The sequence below is a fragment of the Rattus norvegicus genome, chromosome 6, assembly GCF_036323735.1.
Source record: "Rattus norvegicus strain BN/NHsdMcwi chromosome 6, GRCr8, whole genome shotgun sequence".
In the NCBI taxonomy this organism is placed as follows: Eukaryota; Metazoa; Chordata; class Mammalia; order Rodentia; family Muridae; genus Rattus; species Rattus norvegicus.
Genome location: NC_086024.1, coordinates 55,532,054 through 55,553,923, shown reverse-complemented (window position 1 = coordinate 55,553,923; position 21,870 = coordinate 55,532,054). Strand labels below are relative to the sequence as shown.

Genomic DNA, 21,870 nt, shown 5'->3' with positions numbered 1-21,870 from the left:
TACACACACACACACACACACACACACACACACACACTACAGCACATTGAAAACAGTTTTACAGCACTCAAAACATATTTCTCTTTTAAAATTTACTCTAAAATTGTTGTTATGAAAATAAATGTTAATTTCGACACATTAAGCTTCTTCAGAAGGTAGCTGTGAGCCAAACATAAGAAGTTTACTTCTTACTCTGGGCAGCAACCCAAGATCAACAAGGCCACAAAACAGGTCCTTAGAGACAGTCAGTTAAGGTGTGTGGAGGCCCAAGGGCTATACTGAACCCCCAAAGTCTTCCTCAGACTTTGAAAACAGTGTCCGGTTGCTGTACCCTGGCGTTCCGCACCCCAAGTTCAAGTTCTGGCTGTACCATTTGGCATGATAATTCCTTCAAAGGTGTGTCTCTGCCTCGGGAATGGAATAGTGTATTTCGGAAAGAGCTGACACACGATGGAGATTTCTATGGTCCTCTTATCCCTTAGAACTCACCTGATCCCTTCCCCGGGAAATTTCCCCCTTCACTCTGGCATAGCCTCCCTCAGCAGTGAGAGCAGGACTTCCTGGCTTATGTCTCTGACTCTCACCATGGTCTTCTGGTCTTCTGGAAGACAGGATCTGTGATGTATTATTGCTCCTGAGATCTTCAATGGCCAAACAGCCTGGCACACAGTAGCTGCTTAATCAATGCTAATACATCAACCAGGCTGGAGCTCCCAAGAAGATGATTTATTTCCCATCCTCCTTCATCTTCTCTCTCAGAGGGGATGAAGCAAATGATAATAAATTGCCCTAATAACCATGTTGTTATCTACATCACAAGGTCAATAATTTTATCAATTCATTCATTCTGTGGATGTGTTGGGAGACGAGTACTTTGTGAATCTAAGGAGGCTGCAGGTGGACCACATTAGTGAAGAAGTGGTTGGTGCCCATCTCACCATGCAAAGTGTGCCAATAGCTGGGCTCTTCGGGAATGGAGAGTCACTGAAGTTTCCGGCTCTTAGCCCTGGCATGGATGCCCTGGATCTGGCACTAGGGGTGGGCTCCTTACTTCAAGACCATGTGTGAAACAAGCCATGGACTATCTAGACTTTTTCCAGTCCTTCCTGCCTTAGCTCTAACCTGGATGATCCTGGGCCAGCACAGTCAGGTTCAGTTCTGGGTACACTGTGTCAGCTGAGCTCAGCCTGGCAGAGAATATGACTGACCAGCTGGGCAGCAATGACCTTGGCAGCTAGGAGATTAATTCTGTAAAGGGCTCCCCCTTGCCCATACCTCACAAATCTGACAATAACAATGTTCTGGATGCAAAACCAGCCTTGGCTCTTGCAAGCAGTTACAGAGCCACCAGGCTTCCCCCTGTTCACTCTTACCCACCCTTCTCCATCAGCCTAGCATGTATACTGGTAGTTCCGGGCCTGAGAGTCTCTGCATTAGCCTTCAGGAAATAGGAGGCACACACAACACTATGGCAGGTTTCTGAGGTGCCTTGGCCAAGGTTTCTCTTACAGCAGGACTATATGAGCTTAGAGGCCAGCTGTGTAGACAGGACAGCCCTATTTCCCCCCTTATCAAGTTGGTCCCAGAGTCCATGATCTGTGTGAAGGCCAAGGTGCTTCCCGAGCTCTGGTTGGGCCTTCTGACACAGTCTGTTATGTCTTCCCTGTTCTTATCCTTCAACTCCACCCTGAAGAGATCTTTGTGAGGTTAAGGATGAACCATATTTCAAGGAATAGGGCAGTCAATTTGGGAACCAGGAAATAATGATTCCCATGCTTTTCTTTACAAAACAAATTATGAAAATACTCATGCTCGAAATGCAATCTTAGTACAACATTGTGGATTCCTTAGAATTGAGTGGGTTACCAGGGCAGAGGACAAACACTATTAGCACAGCAGTGTGATAGTTATTGCTGGAGTCAGTTCCTGGCAAAAGGACATGTTCTGATTCCTCCTCCTCCTCCTCCCCTTCCCCCTCCTATTCCTCCCTCACTCCTCCTCCTCCCCCTCCTCCTCCCCTTCCTCTTTCCCCCTCCTCCCTCTCCTTCTCCCCCTCCTCCTCCTCCCCCTCCTCTTTTCCCCTCCTCACTCTCCTCCTCCCCCTCCTCCCTCTCCTTCTCCCCCTCCTCCTCCTCCCCCTCCTCTTTTCCCCTCCTCACTCTCCTCCTCCCCCTCCTCCTCCTTCTCCCCCTCCTCTCCTCCCCTTCTTCCTCCTCCCCCATCTCCTCTCCCTCCCCCATTCTCCTCCTCTTCCTTCCCCTCCTCCCCCCCCTCCTCTCTTCTTGCCCACTCCATTTCTGAAGTTGCCTTCCTACTTTGCACCATGGCATAGTCCAGCAGGAAGGCCCTCAAGATCTAGGGTCCCTTCACCTGGGACTTTCAAGCCTCTAGATCTGTAAGAAATAAATGACTCTATAAATCAGCCAGTCTGTGATAATTCCATTATAACATCAGAAAGTGCACTAAGACATGGCCAAAGAGGATTCTCGGGCCAAACACGAATGTGCTATTAGAACCCCTTAAGTGGTTCATGGGGAAATCAATGCGACATCTGCTTTCATGTCCGCCCATAAAGGACGCTTCTCTCTCTAACTGTGACTGCGAGACGGACTAACTGGCCCTAAGTTCCTTTTTGGCTCCTAGTTATGTTAGATGGTCCAAAAGGAAAAGTGCCAAGAAAAGGTGGGTGAGGGAAGGGAAGGGGACGTGGCCACTGCGACACAGAGAATCTCTAAACAGAGCAATGAACATAAAATCAGAGCGGCTCACTCTTGAGAGGAGTTAAAACTGTCTGCTTAATCACCCCACCATCTCTGCCTGCGCCACAGGAAGCATTAGATGATTTAAACACTGTGATTCTGAGATGCGTTTAACATGGTCTCCACCTGTTTTATCACTACACTTTGGGGAGGGGGGAGAAAAAGTAAGGCATAGTTTTAATATCAATCAGTCAATTAAAATTTAAAAACTAAACTAAAGAAACTTAGCCAACAACAAGTGGATCCAGCTGGCCCTCCGGGGCTAAAATATATCTCAGGAGATCCTTGGCTGGGCTGGCGTACAATGTCACTTGTCTCCCATGCCACAGATCTCTAGCATGCATTCAGTGTCAGGTGGGAGTCTGGGAGAACTAGCATACACAGAATCCAGACTTCCTTTGACATCTTTAAGCAAAAAAAAAAAAAAAAAAGTCTGCATAAGGTCAGCCATCTTGCTTCAAGTCCTTATGTGGGCACACAATGTATACAAGACAGAATGGTGAGAGTCAGAAGAATCAGGGCTGGGGCACCAGCTGCCTGTGAGAGCCCAGCCCACACCACTTTGAAGACTTCCACAGTTCTGCTAAGACAAGGACTTGGAAGAAAGCCATTCTTTCTGGTTCTTCTACCATTGCTGATAAATGTATCCAGTGGCCTCCAGAGGAGCTAGCCACTATCTACCCACCAGATACACACACAACTCTTGTCCCTACATAATAATATAAAAGACTTCTTGAAGGATGGGATGCACCAGTTTTTTAAGTAGTTCATGAAGAAGCCCATGGGTAGCTCATGAACACAGGAGAGTTGACATGACAAGCCCTTCTCCAGTAACTCTGCAGGGTAGGCTCACCTATTATGTCATTGCTGATAAAGCCAGCCAAAACATGTGACTATGACCAGTAACCCACACAGTCAAGAAAGTACGATCCAGAAAACTCTCTCCATCATTTCAGATATACTACCCCTGGCTCCATGATGGAATTCTACCTCAGAGTTCTTTCTGCAAATGGAAAACACAATGGAAAGAAATTCCACAAGGCTCTGTGAAGTGGAATCAGGAACAATGGGTGCGCCTACATATTCCTGAGACATTCATAGCACTGGTAAGCTGACTCCTATGTGGAAGGCCCATAGCAAAAGACTCTTGATGTGGTGGCACTTGCTAGTGTCCCCAGGCAGAGAACAGACTATGTTGTGGCTGTAGTTTATCCAAACTGGCAAGGCAATGGCTCCCCACAAGACAGCCACTAGTTCAGGCTGCAGAAGACTCCAAGCACCCTTCAAGATCACAATGGTGCTGCCAGGACTCAGGGGGTAAATGTGCCATTTGGCTCCACCAAGAGAAATATGTCCTCTCAGTAGAGCCAGTGGCCGTGGCAAGGATCTGTTTAATAGCCCCAAATCAGTGTGCAAAGCACTTAGGCTCTTGGGACAGTTGAATGTGTGATATCCCAATGCCTTAAGGCAAGACTAGGTACTAACAAGATGAGTTGCAGCCTCTCCAGTTGGACCAGCCACTGGGACAGGTCTCATGAAGGGCAGAAACACTTCCCTGCTCTAAGAGAACAAAAACCAACAGCCAAGTGTCTCATCATACTGGGCTGCTCCAGTCTGTCACTCACCTGACACTCCATTCATCGCAAGCAGCCGCCTTCAGAACTGCTGTAGGCACAGAGGCCTGGGGAGAGAGAGCTGGAGAGAGAGAGGCCTACAAAAGCTGTTTTAAGCTAATGGAAAAGATTGATCAGCTGGAGGAGGAAATCAGGTCTTTGATCACAAATCAAACACCAGACTAGTTATGGCCTGAGGTCAGAAGGGATCCTGTGACCGGGAAGGGTGAACCCCTGGGATCTGGCCCTAAGCCAGGGGCCCAGGTTCAGCTTCCACGAAGCTCTCCCTGTCTGCTCACACCCCTCACAGCCTCTGCAACTGTGCAAGTCCCGGAAGGGCTTGCTTTAGTATAGCCTCATCCAGGAATCCTCTGTTCCCACAGGCACAACTCACCCTTTCTCCACAAGTGCTTGGTCTTTTGCCTCTTACTGTTGCCCTCAGCCAACTCCATGTGGCTGAGGTCTTAGGGCGTTTCTGGATACATCTGTCTTCCCCACGTGTACACTTAGGTTTTATTTACAGACTCAGTCGTTTAACAGTCAAAAGTGAAGACTGCCAGAAACAAGCCCGAATGTTTAGATAAGGACCAAGGAGTCAAAGCTCTCTTACATTAGCCTAAGGGACCACGGAAGAGATTCAGCTAGGTAGCTGGGGTAGAGAAAGGACCAATAAATGACTCTCTGTCCCTAGCTGGCTGTGTAGCACCTATCAAGCCACAGGACTAACCTCTTTGGGTCTGCTTTTCCTCCTCTGGAAGGCAGTAATCACACCTTCCCCACAAGGTTGCTGCTAGGTTGCTGCTTGGATGAAATGAGATGCCTTAGGCCAGTGTTGGCATCTCCAACTCAATTCAGTTCCCACAAAACTGAACTGAACTTCAGCCTGAATGAGCTGGAAGCCAAAGACCCTCAGAGGAGCACTGTCTTTCAGAGGCAGCTCGGCACCAAGCGTACAATACAGACTATGCAGTCAGGCTGCCTGGCTTGGAATCCTGGCACCACCTCTTTGGAAGATGGTTCCGGGCCTCCATTTTGTCATCTGGAAAATGGGGTTGGTAATAACAGAGATGCTGGTAGGATGAGATGGGGTAGCTCACGTCTGCTGTCTGCTGCACCACAGGGCGCTCCTCCGCTAATGTCGGAACCAGGTTTTGCAGGGTGGGACTTTTAACAGTCCTGTTGCTCTGTGGCATCACAGATGAGATAAACTCACTGTGCTAAAGGTCACTAGACCTGGAGCTTGCAAGTCATGGAAGCCATTGGGGAAGTCAACAGAGGAGTAAGGTGTCTGCACATGTAACTTCAAATATGCTATTTGCTTGCCAGTGACAGACATCCGGACTCTCTCTGTGGCATCAGACCCCCTGGGAGATTTGAGTTCAAGGGGTTGCATTTTTATTTCGTTTGTTTAGTTCATTTTACAATTTAATTTTTATTTATGGTGTGTTTTGTGTGTGTGTGTGTGTACATGCGGGCACGTATGTGTTTGTGCCTGTGTTGTTGGAGACTAAACTCTGGTCCTTTGGGGAAGCAGCATGTACTCTTAGCCATCAGCGATCTCTCTAGTCCCCCTGGATGGATCTTTAACAAGTTCTTCAAGGGATGTAATAGCACCTTAAGTTATCCAATTATTGTCTTATCATGACAGCTACTAAAGAGGAGAGAACTGGATACCCAGGGGTTGTCCAGTATAGTCTGGTGACATGGAACTTCTGACTGTTAGGATGCTCTTCATTGGGGGCGCAGTTCTTTACATACATTGGCATCTCTGTGGGAACTCCTAACACATGGTTCACTCTGCCCCTCTCAGGTACCTCTTAGAGATTCATGGGGTTCAATAGTGCACTACAAATAAGAGCTGTTAACTCTCTCAGAAAGTCAGTAGACTAGCAACACCTCTGGTTGTACCCCGTAGAGATGTTCTGTACTGAAATATGGTCCAGGGTATCATATTTAGGATCTAGGATGGATTGGGGCAAATGAACGACTACTCTCTGAAAATCTACCTAAAATAGGTTGCTAGCAATGTCCTGACATTTTTACACTCACCTCTTGACTCAAGAGAAAACCTGCTTTGTGCTCTAGGGTCAAACACTAATCCCGGTGCTTGGCTGGCCATCTGGGATCCATGTGGAAACCAGTGAAAGTGTGGATGCTTCAGGCCAAGCCTTCACCACCACTAGACAAACAACCCTGCCCTGAGGACTGTGCAGTGGCCTTCAGACCTCAGATGCAACCTATTACCCATGGGCGGAATTACTCCTCTGGGTTCAGGTCTGGCCAACTAAACTTCAGCCCCATCATTAGCCTGTAGCTGACATAGCCACAGCTCACACACCCCAGTTGGCTTTTAGAAGGTCACGCATTAGAGTCAACAGGCCCGCCGTGGGCCCCGTCTCAGCAGATCCTTTGGAGAAAACATGGTCCCTCTTCTGAATTTCTTTCTCACTTAGCAGTTAGGTGAGCAAAGGGAATTCAATCCAGTTTCTCAGCAAATCCTACTATGTTCTGAAAGGACATAGTTTGAAAATTTTATTTGTGTGCTTTTATTTACTTAAGGTCTGCATGCCTGGAGGGCTTTCTCATAGTACCATAAAACTGCCTCTCACTGAACACACAGAGACACACAGACACAGAGACACACAGACACACACACAGACATACAGAGACACACACAGATACACACACACAGACACACAGACACATAGACACAGACACACACACACACACACATACACACACACACCACACACACACACTCAGTCAAAAGAAACAGAAGAAAAGACCTCACCTTCTTGTAATAGCACCAATAACCCAGGTTCAGATACCAAAGGGACCTTGCTTCTTGGCTCTAAATTCCAGATGTCAGGGGACCCTTTCCAGAAGCCTGGTGTGATGCCCACTTCCAGAGCTATGCAGAACTTACTTATTTTGCTTTTCCTGACTTAAGCACTATTTTTTTTCACCCGCGGAAACACAATTATCATGCTAGCTTGTGTGCCCACTCACCTGGTGGCTTTGTAGTATAAACTGCTGAGGGTGGAGGGTCTTGCTGCAACTTGGGATGGTGCCTTTCCGTCTGTGCATGCCGTGGGAGTTGCCTAGACTGGGAACCTTAGACCTAGTCACCGCTTTCTGTTCCTGCACCAGGCCCACTTACTTGGATCAGTGTCCCGCCAACTTCAACTGACAATTCATCATTTTGCACACAAATTTCATGCCTGATCATGCTCCCTGCCCCATCCCTGTCATGGCTGGATAGGATATGCACATCCAAAGCCTTCTTCTCTGCCCTGGTTTCCGCACAGCTCCCCAGGCCTCCCATTCAGATGCCCTGATTTCATTCAGTGCAGAAACAGCTCCGGCCCTGGCTGCTAAGATCAAGGCAGGAGCTTTGCAGCCTCCTTAGTGTTCTGGGCCTCTGTCACAGACCTGTCAAATCTCTCTGGGGCTCCTAAGCACCTGCCCCCACTAGGGAAGTAAGGCACCAAATGCATCAGGATTACTATGCCACACCTGCCTACCACAGTCTCTCGGGAGTCTTTAAGGATAGATTCCTGGCATGAGCCAGACTCATGGAATTGGAAATTATGAAGGAGAGCTCCAGGAACCTGCATTTTGGGAGACAGCTCTCCAGGTGACTCTGATGCAGCTGTTTGACCCTCACCGGGTGGCATGTCCTGAACACCCCAGCAACAGAAAGGGCCTACTCTTCAGTGTCTTCATCTGTTGATGAACTGGGATGAGGGAGAAAGGCACACAGTGAGAATCACCTATTTGGTTTGCTAGTCCAGCCTCTGGACACAGGGTTACAAGACAGCCTCTTCTCTGGTGCGGGGGAGCAGTTACCAGCTACTCACAGGAAGCATCCAGGAAGATACTCCCTACAGGCAAGGGACCAGGAGGGACTTCACCCTTAACTTCAAAGGTCAGGCTTCTTGCCAGCTCTGGTCAGACAGAGAGACTTGGGAAGTCCTTAGTCACACATTCCAGGCAGCCATCGCCCCAGCTGTGCCCCTGAGGCTGACAGATGTGGCCTAGCATATCTTGTTCTCACACAGAGGCAGGGATATCTCACAACACAGGGAAGCTTTTGAAGAAAAGCAACATCTTCCTCAGACCCTCTTAAACCAAGAAAAGCAAATCCTGACCCCTGAAGTGATCGGATGGAAAGGGGCTAGCTGCCATGCCTACAGAAGTGACCAGTTAAGGGGGCTGCTGTTACTGGTTTTCCCAGGCATTGCATGTAAGGGTAAAGAGACAGCTCAGTCCATGTTTAACCAAGACTGGGAACGTTGGCTATGCCCCATGAAGACAGAAGCTGTGGTCGAGACCTCCCTGGCACCTCTCCCCACCCCATGGAAAGTTAGGCTTCCATTCCAACTAACAGGAGAAGGGTAGGTTTCAGGGGCAACTCGGGAAGCCTGGAGTACAGCCCACTAGCCTGACAGATATTTAGGGGCAGAGTTATTGGTGAAACAATATTGAAAACATCAATCACGGAGGCCAACCTTCCCTTCCTGCTAGGCAGTGCGCTGTGTGCCTTATGCAGATCACTTCCTTTCACCCTCTCTGTACTTCACAGGGAAGATCCAGCCTCCATTGCAGAGATAAGGAGCTGGAGGCTTAGACATTAAACGGCCTGCTTTCCAGACCCTGGTTTAAATTAGTGGAAACCACATTTGAAACCTGTCTCATGACACACGACTCCCGGGCTGCTCGGTCTTTCCGAAGAGGATCTAGCTCAGAGAAAGAGAGGCAGGCAGAGAAGTGACCCAACTCTGAGGCCAGTTATGAGTACATCATATGGAGAAGCATTAACCAAATGTCCGATGAGCAAGAAAGAATGGAGCTGGGCAGTGGGGGTGTACGCCTTTTAGTCTCAGCACTGAGAGACAGGGGCATGAGGATCTCTCTGAGTTCAAAGCCACCCTGGTCTACAGTGTGAATTCCAGGATAGCCAGGACTACACAGAAACCTTCTTTGTATTGAGGGGGTGTGGGATAAGGAAGGAAGAACAAAGGGAGGGAGAGGGAAGAAAGAAAGAAAGAAAAGAAAGAAAGAAAGGAGGGAGGGAAGGAAGGAAGGAAAGAAGGAAGGAAGGAAGAAAAAAGAAAAGAAAAAAAGCACAAATCAAAGCCATTGTCTACAGTGGAGTCACTACTCACTGAAAGCAGCGACCAGGGCTGACAGCAGATCACACAGGTGTTACACAGGGCTGTACTACATCCGACTGTTAGAAGACAGAGCAGCACACACAGAACAAGGGTGGAGCAAAGAGGCTGAAAGGGAGAAATAAATGGGAACTCAAGCTGAGGAGGGATGGGTTTTACTCAGGAGGGCATTCATGTGGGCAGGAGGGATCTTGGCAGGGCTGGGGGAGGAAATAGGAACACTCATGGCTCCCTCCGGGGATTGAATGCGTGCACAGGAAGTATCAAGGGCAGGCAGCTGATGGCACTTATGCCAGCAGTGCCCTGGAGATACAGAATGGGAAAGATGTTATTGTTCCTACCCTATTGCCCTTCTCCACCCGCTCTCCTGCTTGTTCCCCGTGCATCGGCTGTCATTGAGTGAGGTGATTCCTGCCCCCAAGGAGCTCACAGATAATTCAGGGAGGCAGCCAAGACACTAAAGCCCATAACGATGCATTACAGTAATAAACAAGACACATAGAAAGCTCACGATGTTTGGAGACAAGTTAGGCCTCACCAAGGTGACCCAGGGTTGAGTTCTGACAGATGAGACTGAGTCCTGGGGCTATGGGTAAGGGTGCCCCAAGTAGAGGCAAGAGCAAGAACATTGAGATGCATTTGGTCTGGCAGGTACTGTGCGTAGATTAGTGTATTAGAGAAGATGCCAGGAAGAAGGGCAGTCCTGCCAGAGAGGGGAGAGGCAGAGTGTGCTGTGTCCAAATGTACGAGACATAGCGCAAAGAACAGCGGTTGGGTATTTCTTCTGGAAGCAAAGCTGGGCTTGGTGAGACAGGCTGGGCAATGAGAGAACATTGCAGGGTCCGTGAGTAGTGAAAGGATATGTGACTGACAGGCAGTGGTTACAAGGACAGGGGACCTGGAGACACCTGGCACTGCCGCTGTGGGCAATGATGTCATTTTCTGGCTTGGGTTACTGGAAAGAGGGGAGGCGAACAGGAATGCAGCAGGAAGCCAGGTTGTGCCAAACTATAGGCCAAGATGTGTCCAGTGCATTTGTAAAAGGCTCAGACCTCCAGGGACAGTGCGAGAAGGTGAGACCTCTGGGAGATGCTGAGGTTTAGGTGAGCCATGAGAGCGGGCTCTACACCAGGGTTAGTGCCCTTACAAGAAGGGGATGAGACACTAGGCTGCTCTCTCTGCTGGATGAGCACAGAGCACAAAGGTGGCTGTCTGTGAGCCAGGAAGAACCCCACCCCTTGTGGTCCCCCTGATCTTGACCTTCTAGCCTCCAGAACTATGAAAAATCACCTTGTCAGATAAGCCACCCAGTGCACAGGACTTTGTTATTGCAGCTAGATCAGACTAAGACATATGAAGAAGACAAAAATCACTCTCTACCTAAGGAGGCAAACAAGGGCCAGGGGGGCGGGGGAGGGATAAGGATTTTATGATGATCCAGATGGCCTAGAGTCAGGAACATGGCGGCAGATACCCTAGGAAAACTGTTGCCTGGCAACAGCATTAAGGATAGGATCTGGGGAAAACCAACAAATAGAGACAAAAAGAAGGAAGGGACAGTCACAGGCAAAAAGACACCCCAGAAAGGCTGGAGCTAGAATGTGAGAAAGAGTGGGAGGAGCACAGTGTTAGCCGCCCAGAGAAGTCAGGTTGGATGGAGGCTGCAACACAGGGAAGCCAGTGCCCTGTCCCCAGCAGTGGGAAGCCAGTTTCCCACCACCCCCAGCAGTGGGAAGCCAGTTTCCCACCCCTCCAGTAGTGGGAAGCCAGTGTCCCACCACCCCCCGCAGTGGGAAGCCAGTGTCCCACCACCCCCAGCAGTGGGAAGCCAGTTTCCCACCCCTCCAGTAGTGGGAAGCCAGTGTCCCACCACCCCTAGCAGTGGGAAGCCAGTGTCCCACCACCCCCAGCAGTGGGAAGCCAGTTTCCCACCCCTCCAGTAGTGGGAAGCCAGTGTCCCACCACCCCTAGCAGTGGGAAGCCAGTGTCCCACCACCCCTAGCAGTGGGAAGCCAGTGTCCCACCACCCCCCGCAGTGGGAAGCCAGTGTCCCACCCCTCCAGCAGTGGGAAGCATCCACCCCTTGTGACGGAAGCCATCACTTTCTAGGGAGAAATTAAAGAATATAGATGTAGACTATCAGTTGCTGAGTGGGGCTGTACCCCTAGGAGACATGAGTGGTCTCTTTCAGTTGTAAACAGCCTACACTACAAGGATCAAGCAGACTAGCAGCCAGCCTGTCTTCCTTCTTCTATCCACAGTCTTTGTCCAGCTTCTTGGCACTGGGAGTACCCTGTGCTTGGCACAGAGACTCAGACAAGCTCCCTGCATTTGGAAGACATGTCACCTAGGAGTGTCACTTTCCAGTCTCCTGCCCAACCTGTGGGTCATAGAAGAACTTCATGAAACCAACACACAGGACATTTTCTCCCCAGGGATTATGGGCACACCTCCAGGAACTGTGTGACTTGAATTGTTTGTTTTTCAAAATGAGGTTTCTCTGTGTAGCCCTGACTATTCTGGGATCGCTCTGTAGACCGGGCTGTCCTCTTAACTCAGAGATCCACCTGCATCTGCCTCCTGAGTGCTGGGATTAAAGGCATAAGCCACCACTACCTGCTGTGTATCTTTTCTTTTTAATTTATTTATTATTTATATGTGTGGGGTGGGGTGGTTGTATGCCATACTGTGCTTGTAAGGATCTGTTCTCTCCTTCCATTGTGGGGATTCTGAATTAAAGAGGTTGTCACACTTGGCGTTAAGTACATTTATTTGCCGAGCCATCTTGCCTGCCCTATAACGTGGGCTTTGACAAATAGTTGTGATACAACAACTTTGAGAAGGGGGAAGTACTCTGGGTTCCAAAGGCCTACTCCCTACCACTGTCTGACACTGACTTATTTGAGGCCCTGGGTAAGTCCTTTAACCTTGAATATTTCAATATAACAAAGGGGTCAGTGAATCACATAGTCATTTTTAAAATCGTGGCTTAAAACTCCATATAACATGGGATGGCAGTAAACCCATACGTAGTTCTGTATTCTTATCCTTTTCGTTGTGAGCCCAGCCTTTGATGGCCGAGCCAACTCTCCAGCCCTCGTTCTGTATTCTTAAATATAAGCACCATGTTGTGTTGAGTGTTCTAGAACTTTTCCACCATACACAACTGAAACTGGACCCACAGTGTGACAATTCCCTAGTCCCCTCTTCACAGCTCCTGGGAATCTCTATTCTACTTCCTGCTCCTGTGAGTTTGAGGACTTTAGATATCTGACATGACAGCATTATAATTCAGCCTTGGTCTTCCTGTGACTGACTCATTTCATTTAGCACAATGCCCTCCAGGTCCGAGCACGCTACATTCTTAGAGAACACTTGTGTGACATCCCCTGTCTGCAGTGGTAACATATATTATTATTTTATTTAACTATCCTTTAATAAAATGGTGTGTGAGCCGAGATGTGCGGAAGGAGAGGCAGCCATACATACAGGGGAGCAGGCGCACTCACAGGGCCTACCTACCCTGTTGATGTGAAGACTCTAGGGAGAGAGTTTAGGAGTTAGTCACAAGAAGAGTGGCCGGCCAGAGCACACTGGAGCTGTGTGTGGTGGTACGTAGCTATACGCATCTGAGGATGCTGAGGCAGGAAGATTGTGAGCTCATCCTGGGCTACATAGTGAATGAGTCCAAACCCAGCCTCAGTTAACAACAAGACCCTGTCTCCAAAAATTCCAAACAAAGAAAAGAAACGGGTCACAGGTGCCAGAGCCAAGGAGCCAGGATGGTGTGGAGTAAGGATGCTGGTAATAACTCTGGGTGACATGGGAAGGCACATGGGGGTCTTACATAAGACAGTCCCATGATCAATCTCATGGCTGGGTTTGGTGGTCTTTTGTAGCTGGAAGCAGGGCGGTGGAGGTGGAGGTGGGAGAAGTGGTCTGGTTTGCCCCTGTCCCTGTGGGTAATGTCAGCAGAATATTTAGGTGCACTGGATGGAGAGGGGCCACACAAAATATTAGGAGGCATGCACACTGCCCTGGGTTTCACTCTGAGAACTCTAAGAAAGACATGGGTATCAGCTGGCCTGGAAGGGCTGCAGGAATTATTGCCCCCCTTCAAAGATCTGTTTAAAGCCCTAGCCCTGGCCCCTGTGAATATAGAGCCAATATCCTTGAATTCACAATCCTTCTTTCCTCAGGCTCCAAAGTGGGCACCACCAGTGTGCACTGCGAACGGGGGAATGAACTCTCTTAAGAAGCAATGGTCAGCCGTATAGACCCTAACCTAACGTGACTGCTGTTCATAGCAGGAGGAGAGACAGGTATGCATGGGAGAAGACACTGTGACCACAAGAGGCAGACACTGGGGTGAAGGCCCTGCTGACCAACCACACTAAGTGATGGACAGGCACAGCCTCCCCGACAGCCATCAGGGAGAGCGGGACTGCCAACGTCTTAATGCTGCACTCCTCCCTTCCCGAGCTGTGAGAGAACAGTTCTATGATTTCAGCCAGCCACTTGTGGCACTTTGTTATGGCCTCCCCAGCAGACGCACTGCAGAGGCCCAGAGGCTTCAACGTGCTCAGTATGGAGCATCATATAGGCAGCAAGACGGGCCCTGAGCTCAGGGATGAGAAGCCAGAAATGTTGTGCACATGTGCGAACAGAACATGTTTAAGGACGTGCACTTGGTTAAGGCCAGTAAGAGACGCAAATATATGGGAAAGCAGAGGACCAAAGATGAAGCCTGAGGCTCTTGAAAGAGGAAACTGAAGAAATGAGATCTAAGATGCCCCAGGCTGTAGGGTAGGAGAAAAACACAACAGAATCTTCTCCCTGCTTTCCTCTCGGTGGCTCCCACTCCTCCCGGACATCCCATCCTGTGTACCACACAGCTAGCTCTCACTGCATCACTCAACCTCGCACTCGCTGGGCACTGCCTTTACTCCTTATATTTGGATGAGGCACCTCCCTCTCCCTCCTTGTTCGGTGTCTCAGGAGAGTACTCTGCCACCCTCCAGTCCTCCAGCACACCTTCGTGACTGTCTGCAGGAAAGGTCTCCCCTGAGCACAGTGCTTTGGCACATGGCAGGCTCCCAGTCAGCATTTGGCAAAATTAATGAAGCAGCCACTGAATGACTTGCCAGGAGCCTCTGCCGGCAGTCACAGCTGACCTGTCTGAACACTGGGCTTAGCGTCCACTAAAGCGTAAGAACGTGCGAGGTTTCCTAAGCTGTGTCTCATCTTGTACTTGTTCGACTGACTTTAAACCCTCAACATTTTACCTATTTGCCCATGAACTTTTATCCTGACCTGGACAAACGGTGTTTGGGAGTATTGGTCCTGAAGATCTAGACCGATCTCCAAGCTTTGCTCTCACGGGGTTGTATGAAGACCCTCTCAGTTACTGCTAATGCAACCCCTAAAAGCGAGGGGGCAGGAAAGACTCCTGCAGTGTTGCGCAAAGCCGTCCCCTACACCCTTTCATTCCACATACATGCCTGGCATTGCTTCAACTCTCAGGGATTTTTATGGGTGAATACAGAAAGATCGATCTCAGTCCGTTATGATCTAGATATAAAACGGCTCCATGTGTTGAGAGTTTGGCCCTAACTGGTGGGGCTATTGAACTGATTGGATCGTGAGGGTGCTCAGTTCATCAATGAGTGAAGCAATCGATGAATTTATAAATGACCGGACCACGAGGAGGTAGGGCCTGGCCGGAGAAAGTGGGTCACTTGGAGCATTATGTTGAGGTCAGATCTTGTCCAGGTTCTCTCACGTTCTCCTTCCTCTCCTTTCCCTCCTGCCTGCTTCCCTGTCACCAGGACAGAGTCTCCCCTCTACTACGCCTTTCTCATGATGTCTTGCGTCATGGCCAAGTGACAATACGTTGAAACCTCTGAGACCATGAGTCAAAATAAACCTCTCATCTTTTCAGCTGATTTGTCTCAGGTGTGGTTTTTTTTTTTTTTTTTTCCCACAGTAATGGAACGGCGACGAGTACACAGCATTGCCTGAACTACAGAGTCAGGGCAACCGTCCGACCTGCTGTGTATCTACTTGCCTGCAGGACTTCACGGGGAGCACCTCTTATCCACCGACGTTATGAGGCTTTTGCTAAAATACCTTCCTTAAACCAGAAACTGTATGACATTCCCAGAGCTTCCATTGGGCAGTCTCTGGGAGAGCGAATGGTTCCTCCCTGGTGTAAAAAGCTCCTGGTAAACCCAGTAGGTGCCTACGGATCTCTGTCTCTTTGGCCAGTCATTTCAGTGGTGTTGTCTAGACACTCTCTTCCCTTCTAAATCCTGAAATAAAAGCATTGGGCCTTTTGTGATAGGATAGAAAATGGACCGGTCCACTGAAAAAGGAAGAGCCGGTACTGGGAGAAACGGTCTAGTAAGGTTCTCTGTTTATTCCTTCAGGGTCTATGGATGAGGAGTTTGAAAGCCAGGACACCCAGATCCATTAGAATAAAGTCAGATCATATTTACCTGTGCTTCAGGTTTTCAGCGGTACTTCCTTCTGACTTGACCTTGAGATCAGTCTTTGTTGCTGTTATTGTTTATTTGCTTTAATTCTTTTTTCCTCTCTGTTTCTTACTGCCTTCTTCCCTTCAGTGATTAACTCCAAATCTCAGGAATCTTTCAAAATGCACACACGAAAGGTTTCAAAATTAGTAAAAGGAGGAAAGACAGGAGGAGAGGCCCGAGGGGAGTGGGCAGAGCTGAGGAGTCCTTCGTTGATTTAATGTATAGGCAATTACTTATTGGTGAGACAGGGTCTTGTTATGTAGACTACGCTGGCCTTGAATTCAGAGAGATCTGCCTGCCTCTGGGACTGGGGTTTAAAAGATGTGCACCGCTACACGCGGCTTCCTTGAATAGTTTAAAAGATAACACTTTAACTTAAATCAGTCTCACCTTCTCGAGGCTAGACATTGAGGAAAAAGATACAGAAAGTTTGATGTTAAAAAATAAATTCTTTAAATAAGAAGCAAATGTTCTGAACAGCCTCTTCCTGGGTTCTCGTATTTATTACTCTGCTTCAGAGAAATTGCCAGTCAGGAACAATCAGTTCGCAGGCCTGTTACAAAAGATCATTTACTGGGAAATATAAGGAACAGGGTGCCTGATAAAAGGAGGTAGGGGGTTGTGGGTGGGACTGGTCCTCCCTAGGAGAGGGACTCAGGGTGTTCTTGTCCTCTGTCTCCAGCTCACTTTTACTCCCTGGGGCTGTGGGAGGGGGCGGAAAATCATTTTGTTTTGTTTTGTTTTTTTAAAAAAAAAAAAAAAACAAGATATGTGTGTTTCTCCAGGCTGCCTCCTTACGTCTGGAGCACCCTCTACTGTGGAGTAAAGAGGGAAGAAGGAGCAGTCACAGGGCCACAGGGCCAGCAAAGAGTCAGCAGCCACAGCTGCCTCACGATCTTTCCCCTTGCTGCTTAGGAAAAGGGATGCACAGAGGAGGACTTTCCACCTCTTACTGAGAGGCATGTGGTTTCCCCTGGAATGTTCTAGGTTGAGGTTGCCTAGTTTCTCTTAAAAAATGGTAAGATAGTGATTCTATAAATCTCCAGAGAGAAAACCAGACCGGACTCAAAATGGCAGTATAGAGCTACTTCTGAATTTTATTTTAATTAATATTTGACTTTGTGTGCAGGAGTGGTGTGCATGTGTGTATTTCAATGTTTCAGGGTGCATGCAGAAGCCCCAGGTGATCCTCAATTACAACTCCACATAATTTACTAAGGCAGGGTCTCTCAATCACACCTAGATCTTGAAGATAGAGCTAATCTTGCCAGCTAGCTTCCTCTACGGTCTCTGCCTTAGAAAACTCGAGCTGTAGGCAGCCCTCTATGCCCAGATGCTATTTGCATGGGTTCTTGGGGATCCAAACTCCAATCATCACACTGTGCTTAATCATTGAACCATCTCCAGCCCTACCTTCAAATTTTAGATGTAAAGATTTCAAGTGACAATTCTGTGTGATGCCCCCACCGAGGAATTTCAGCTCCATGTGGCTTCTGAAAATTTACCTCCTATGCATTTTCCCAAGAACCTACTAGGAGACACCCCCCCCCAAGGCATAAACCAACAACAAACAACATGGAAATCAATCAAACAACAACAACAACAAGGAACCAAGACTTGGGCCCCAAGAAAAGAAGGATCTAAGCCAGACACACAGCAAAAAGAATCCCAGATGAACAAGTCTAGGCCAGAGCAGGAAGATGGGAGGCACGGGCTGGGCTGTCAGAGTGATAGATAATGCAGGGAGGGCTTGGAAGCTAGGAGCAAAGACAACAGTAGGAACCCAGTAGGTCTGCAGGGGCACTGGGGAAGAACTTGGCCTGGGTAGGCAGTAAAACCAGTCTTTAAAGACCATGAGTAGCTCAGGAAAAAAAAAAAAAAAACAGCTAAACAACTGAACAGACAAAAAGCACCACCTCACTCAGTTCTCTCTCTAGTGAATAATGTGTGGAAACCCAACCACGGGGTCAACCCCACAAGGCATGGCTGTCAGGATGGGGAGGAGCAAGGAGGGACTGTGCCGGGTCTTTCTCACAGCAATGTTTAAACACCAATAAGACTGCATTCAAGACATCTGAGTGAGGGCAGTGATTTGGAAGAAAAAAACACCAGAGTTCAAAGAGGTTCCTCTGGGAAGTGGGGCTGGGCCTGAGAAAGATGGCTACTGTTTGACTTTTAATCTGCGTTTCTATAAAAACGGATTAAAAATAAAATGGAATTTAAAAATGAAAGCATTGTCTTGAATTTTTAATATAAAAGTCTCTCAGTTGGGAAATGAGGGAGTCAAGGCAGAGGTAGAGAAATAAGAGGAAACATGAACTCTTTATCACCAAGAACTTCCCAGAACTCCTGAGAAGCCCCGCCCTCCAGTGGAAGGGAGCCTGGTCTCTGCCTTCAGGGGTCAGTTGGCCACTGAGAACTTCCATCTCTGCAGCCCTCAAACCCTCTCGGCACAAGCAGGACCTCACTCGGGAAGAATGTGTTGAGACTTATGCTGCTTCCAGCTGTAATGTTTTAGGATGTTTGATTCCTAAGCAATGGCGAGAGAGAAGCCAAGGACTTTAGGAAACCCACAGTGTGTGGGGAGCAGGGTGGGATGCTGGGGGGTTCAGGGTGAGTTGCACTGAGGACCAACAAGAACCACTGCTAGGTCGGGGTCTGGGACACTGGGCAGTAAATTCACAGTGGAAGGCAACAGGGGAGGGGTTCGGAGAGAAAGACAGAGAGCTCTTCCCTTATGATCATACAAGGCAATGCTCCTGATGTGCTTGGACACCCTAGTGCGAGCAGAGAATAGCATCCTTTGACTGAGAACAAGGACATCGCCACACATGTGCTGCTACTTTCTACTAACACCATAGAAGTTCACTTCACTAAGATGGGCATGATAAAAAAAAATTAAAAAAAAAATATCCCAAGCTAGGCTTAGTGGTGTACATCTGTATTACCAACACTCAGGTTTACAGTGAGGGAGGCAGAGGCAGGAGGATCTCTATGAGTTAGAGGCCAGCATGGTCTACATAGCAGCTTCTAGAGATGAGCTAGAACTACCCAATGAGACTTTGTCTCAAATAAATAAATAATAAATAAATCAAATAAATTAATAATAAACAAGAGAGAGAGAGAGAGAGAGAAGAAGAAGGAAGGAAGGAAGGAAAGATAGAAAGAAAGAAAGAGGGGTTGGGGATTTAGCTCAGTGGTAGAGCGCTTGCCTAGGAAGCGCAAGGCCCCTAGTTCGGTCCCCAGCTCCGAAAAAAAAAAAGAACAAAAAAAGAAAGAAAGAAAGAAAGAAAGAAAGAAAGAAAGAAAGAAAGAAAGAAAGAAAGAAGGCAGGCAGGCAGGCAGGCATGAGTTCAAGGCCAGCCTGGTCTACAGAGTGAGTTCCAGGACATCCAGGGCTACACAGTGCGACTCTGTCTTGAAAAACAACACCAAAAAGTCCAGGAAAAGTTCAGTGGGTAAAGGCGCTTGCTGCCAAGCCTCACAACCCGAGTTTGATTCCCTCGGATAGAAATAGCATGGATCACTACCGAATTCCTTCTATGAAGCCACAATTACTCTTATACCTAAACCACACAAAGACCCAACAAAGAAAGAGAACTTCAGACCAATTTCCCTTATGAATATCGACGCAAAAATACTCAACAAAATTCTGGCAAACCGAATCCAAGAGCACATCAAAACAATCATCCACCATGACCAAGTAGGCTTCATCCCAGGCATGCAGGGATGGTTTAATATACGGAAAACCATCAACGTGATCCATTATATAAACAAACTGAAAGGACAAAACCACATGATCATTTCATTAGATGCTGAGAAAGCATTTGACAAAATTCAACACCCCTTCATGATAAAAGTCCTGGAAAGAATTGGAATTCAAGGCCCATACCTAAACATAGTAAAAGCCATATACAGCAAACCAGTTGCTAACCTTAAACTAAATGGAGAGAAACTTGAAGCAATCCCACTAAAATCAGGGACTAGACAAGGCTGCCCACTCTCTCCCTACTTATTCAATGTAGTTCTTGAAGTTCCAGCCAGAGCAATCAGACAACAAAAGGAGGTCAAGGGGATACAGATCGGAAAAGAAGAAGTCAAAATATCACTATTTGCAGATGATATGATAGTATATTTAAGTGATCCCAAAAGTTCCACCAGAGAACTACTAAAGCTGATAGACAACTTCAGCAAAGTGGCTGGGTATAAAATTAACTCAAATAAATCAGTAGCCTTCCTCTACACAAAAGAGAAACAAGCCGAGAAAGGAATTAGGGAAACGACACCCTTCATAACAGACCCAAATAATATAAAGTACCTCGGTGTGACTTTAACCAAGCAAGTAAAAGATTTGTACAATAAGAACTTCAAGACTCTGAAGAAAGAAATTGAAGAAGACCTCAGAAGATGGAAAGATCTCCCATGCTCATGGATTGGCAGGATTAATATAATAAAAATGCCCATTTTTCCAAAAGCGATCTACAGATTCAATGCAATCCCCATCAAAATACCAATCCAATTCTTCAAAGAGCTAGACAGAACAATTTGCAAATTCATCTGGAATAACAAAAAACCCAGGATAGCTAAACCTATCCTCAACAATAAAAGGACTTCAGGGGGAATCACTATCCCTGAACTCAAGCAGTATTACAGAGCAATAGTGATAAAAACTGCATGGTATTGGTACAGAGACAGACAGATAGACCAATGGAACAGAATTGAAGACCCAGAAATGAACCCACACACTTATGGGCACTTGATTTTTGACAAAGGAGCCAAAACCATCCAATGGAAAAAAGATAGCATTTTCAGCAAATGGTGCTGGTTCAACTGGAGGTCAACATGTAGAAGAATGCAGATCGATCCATGCTTATCACCCTGTACAAAGCTTAAGTCCAAGTGGATCAAGGACCTTCACATCAAACCAGATACACTCAAACTAATAGAAGAAAAACTAGGGAAGCATCTGGAACACATGGGCACTGGAAAAAATTTCCTGAACAAAACACCAATGGCTTATGCTCTAAGATCAAGAATCGACAAATGGGATCTCATAAAACTGCAAAGCTTCTGTAAGGCAAAGGACACTGTGGTTAGGACAAAACGGCAACCAACAGATTGGGAAAAGATCTTTACCAATCCTACAACAGAGAGAGGCCTTATATCCAAAATATACAAAGAACTCAAGAAGTTAGACTGCAGGGAGACAAATAACCCTATTAAAAAATGGGGTTCAGAGCTAAACAAAGAATTCACAGCTGAGGAATGCCGAATGGCTGAGAAACACCTAAAGAAATGTTCAACATCTTTAGTCATAAGGGAAATGCAAATCAAAACAACCCTGAGATTTCACCTCACACCAGTGAGAATGGCTAAGATCAAAAACTCAGGTGACAGCAGATGCTGGCGAGGATGCAGAGAAAGAGGAACACTCCTCCATTGTGGGTGGGATTGCAGACTGGTACAACCATTCTGGAAATCAGTCTGGAGGTGCCTCAGAAAATTGGACATTGAACTGCCTGAGGTTCCAGCTATACCTCTCTTGGGCATATACCCAAAAGATGCCCCAACATATAAAAAAGACACGTGCTCCACTATGTTCATCGCAGCCTTATTTATAATAGTCAGAAGCTGGAAAGAACCCAGATGCCCTTCAACAGAGGAATGGATACAGAAAATGTGGTACATCTGCACAATGGAATATTACTCAGCTATCAAAAACAATGACTTTATGAAATTCGTAGGCAAATGGTTGGAACTGGAAAATATCATCCTGAGTGAGGTAACC

General features: G+C 47.5%; 1 protein-coding gene across 19 annotated transcripts in view; it reads right to left on the bottom strand.

Moving 5' to 3' along the window:
• Positions 1-21,870, bottom strand: part of Atxn7l1 (ataxin 7-like 1) — a 222,443-nt gene that overhangs the window by 155,828 nt on the left and 44,745 nt on the right. Inside the window, exon 1 of one of the 19 annotated variants that reach the window (XM_063262078.1) lies at positions 4,767-20,072. The exons of 17 other annotated variants lie outside the window; for them this stretch is intronic. In XM_063262078.1, coding sequence (XP_063118148.1) covers positions 4,767-4,824 — 58 coding nt within the window. In that variant the 5' untranslated portion in view covers positions 4,825-20,072. Of the gene's footprint in view, positions 1-4,766; positions 20,073-21,870 lie in introns of those variants that run through there. One more of the 19 variants, XM_063262079.1, reaches the window with a different exon arrangement.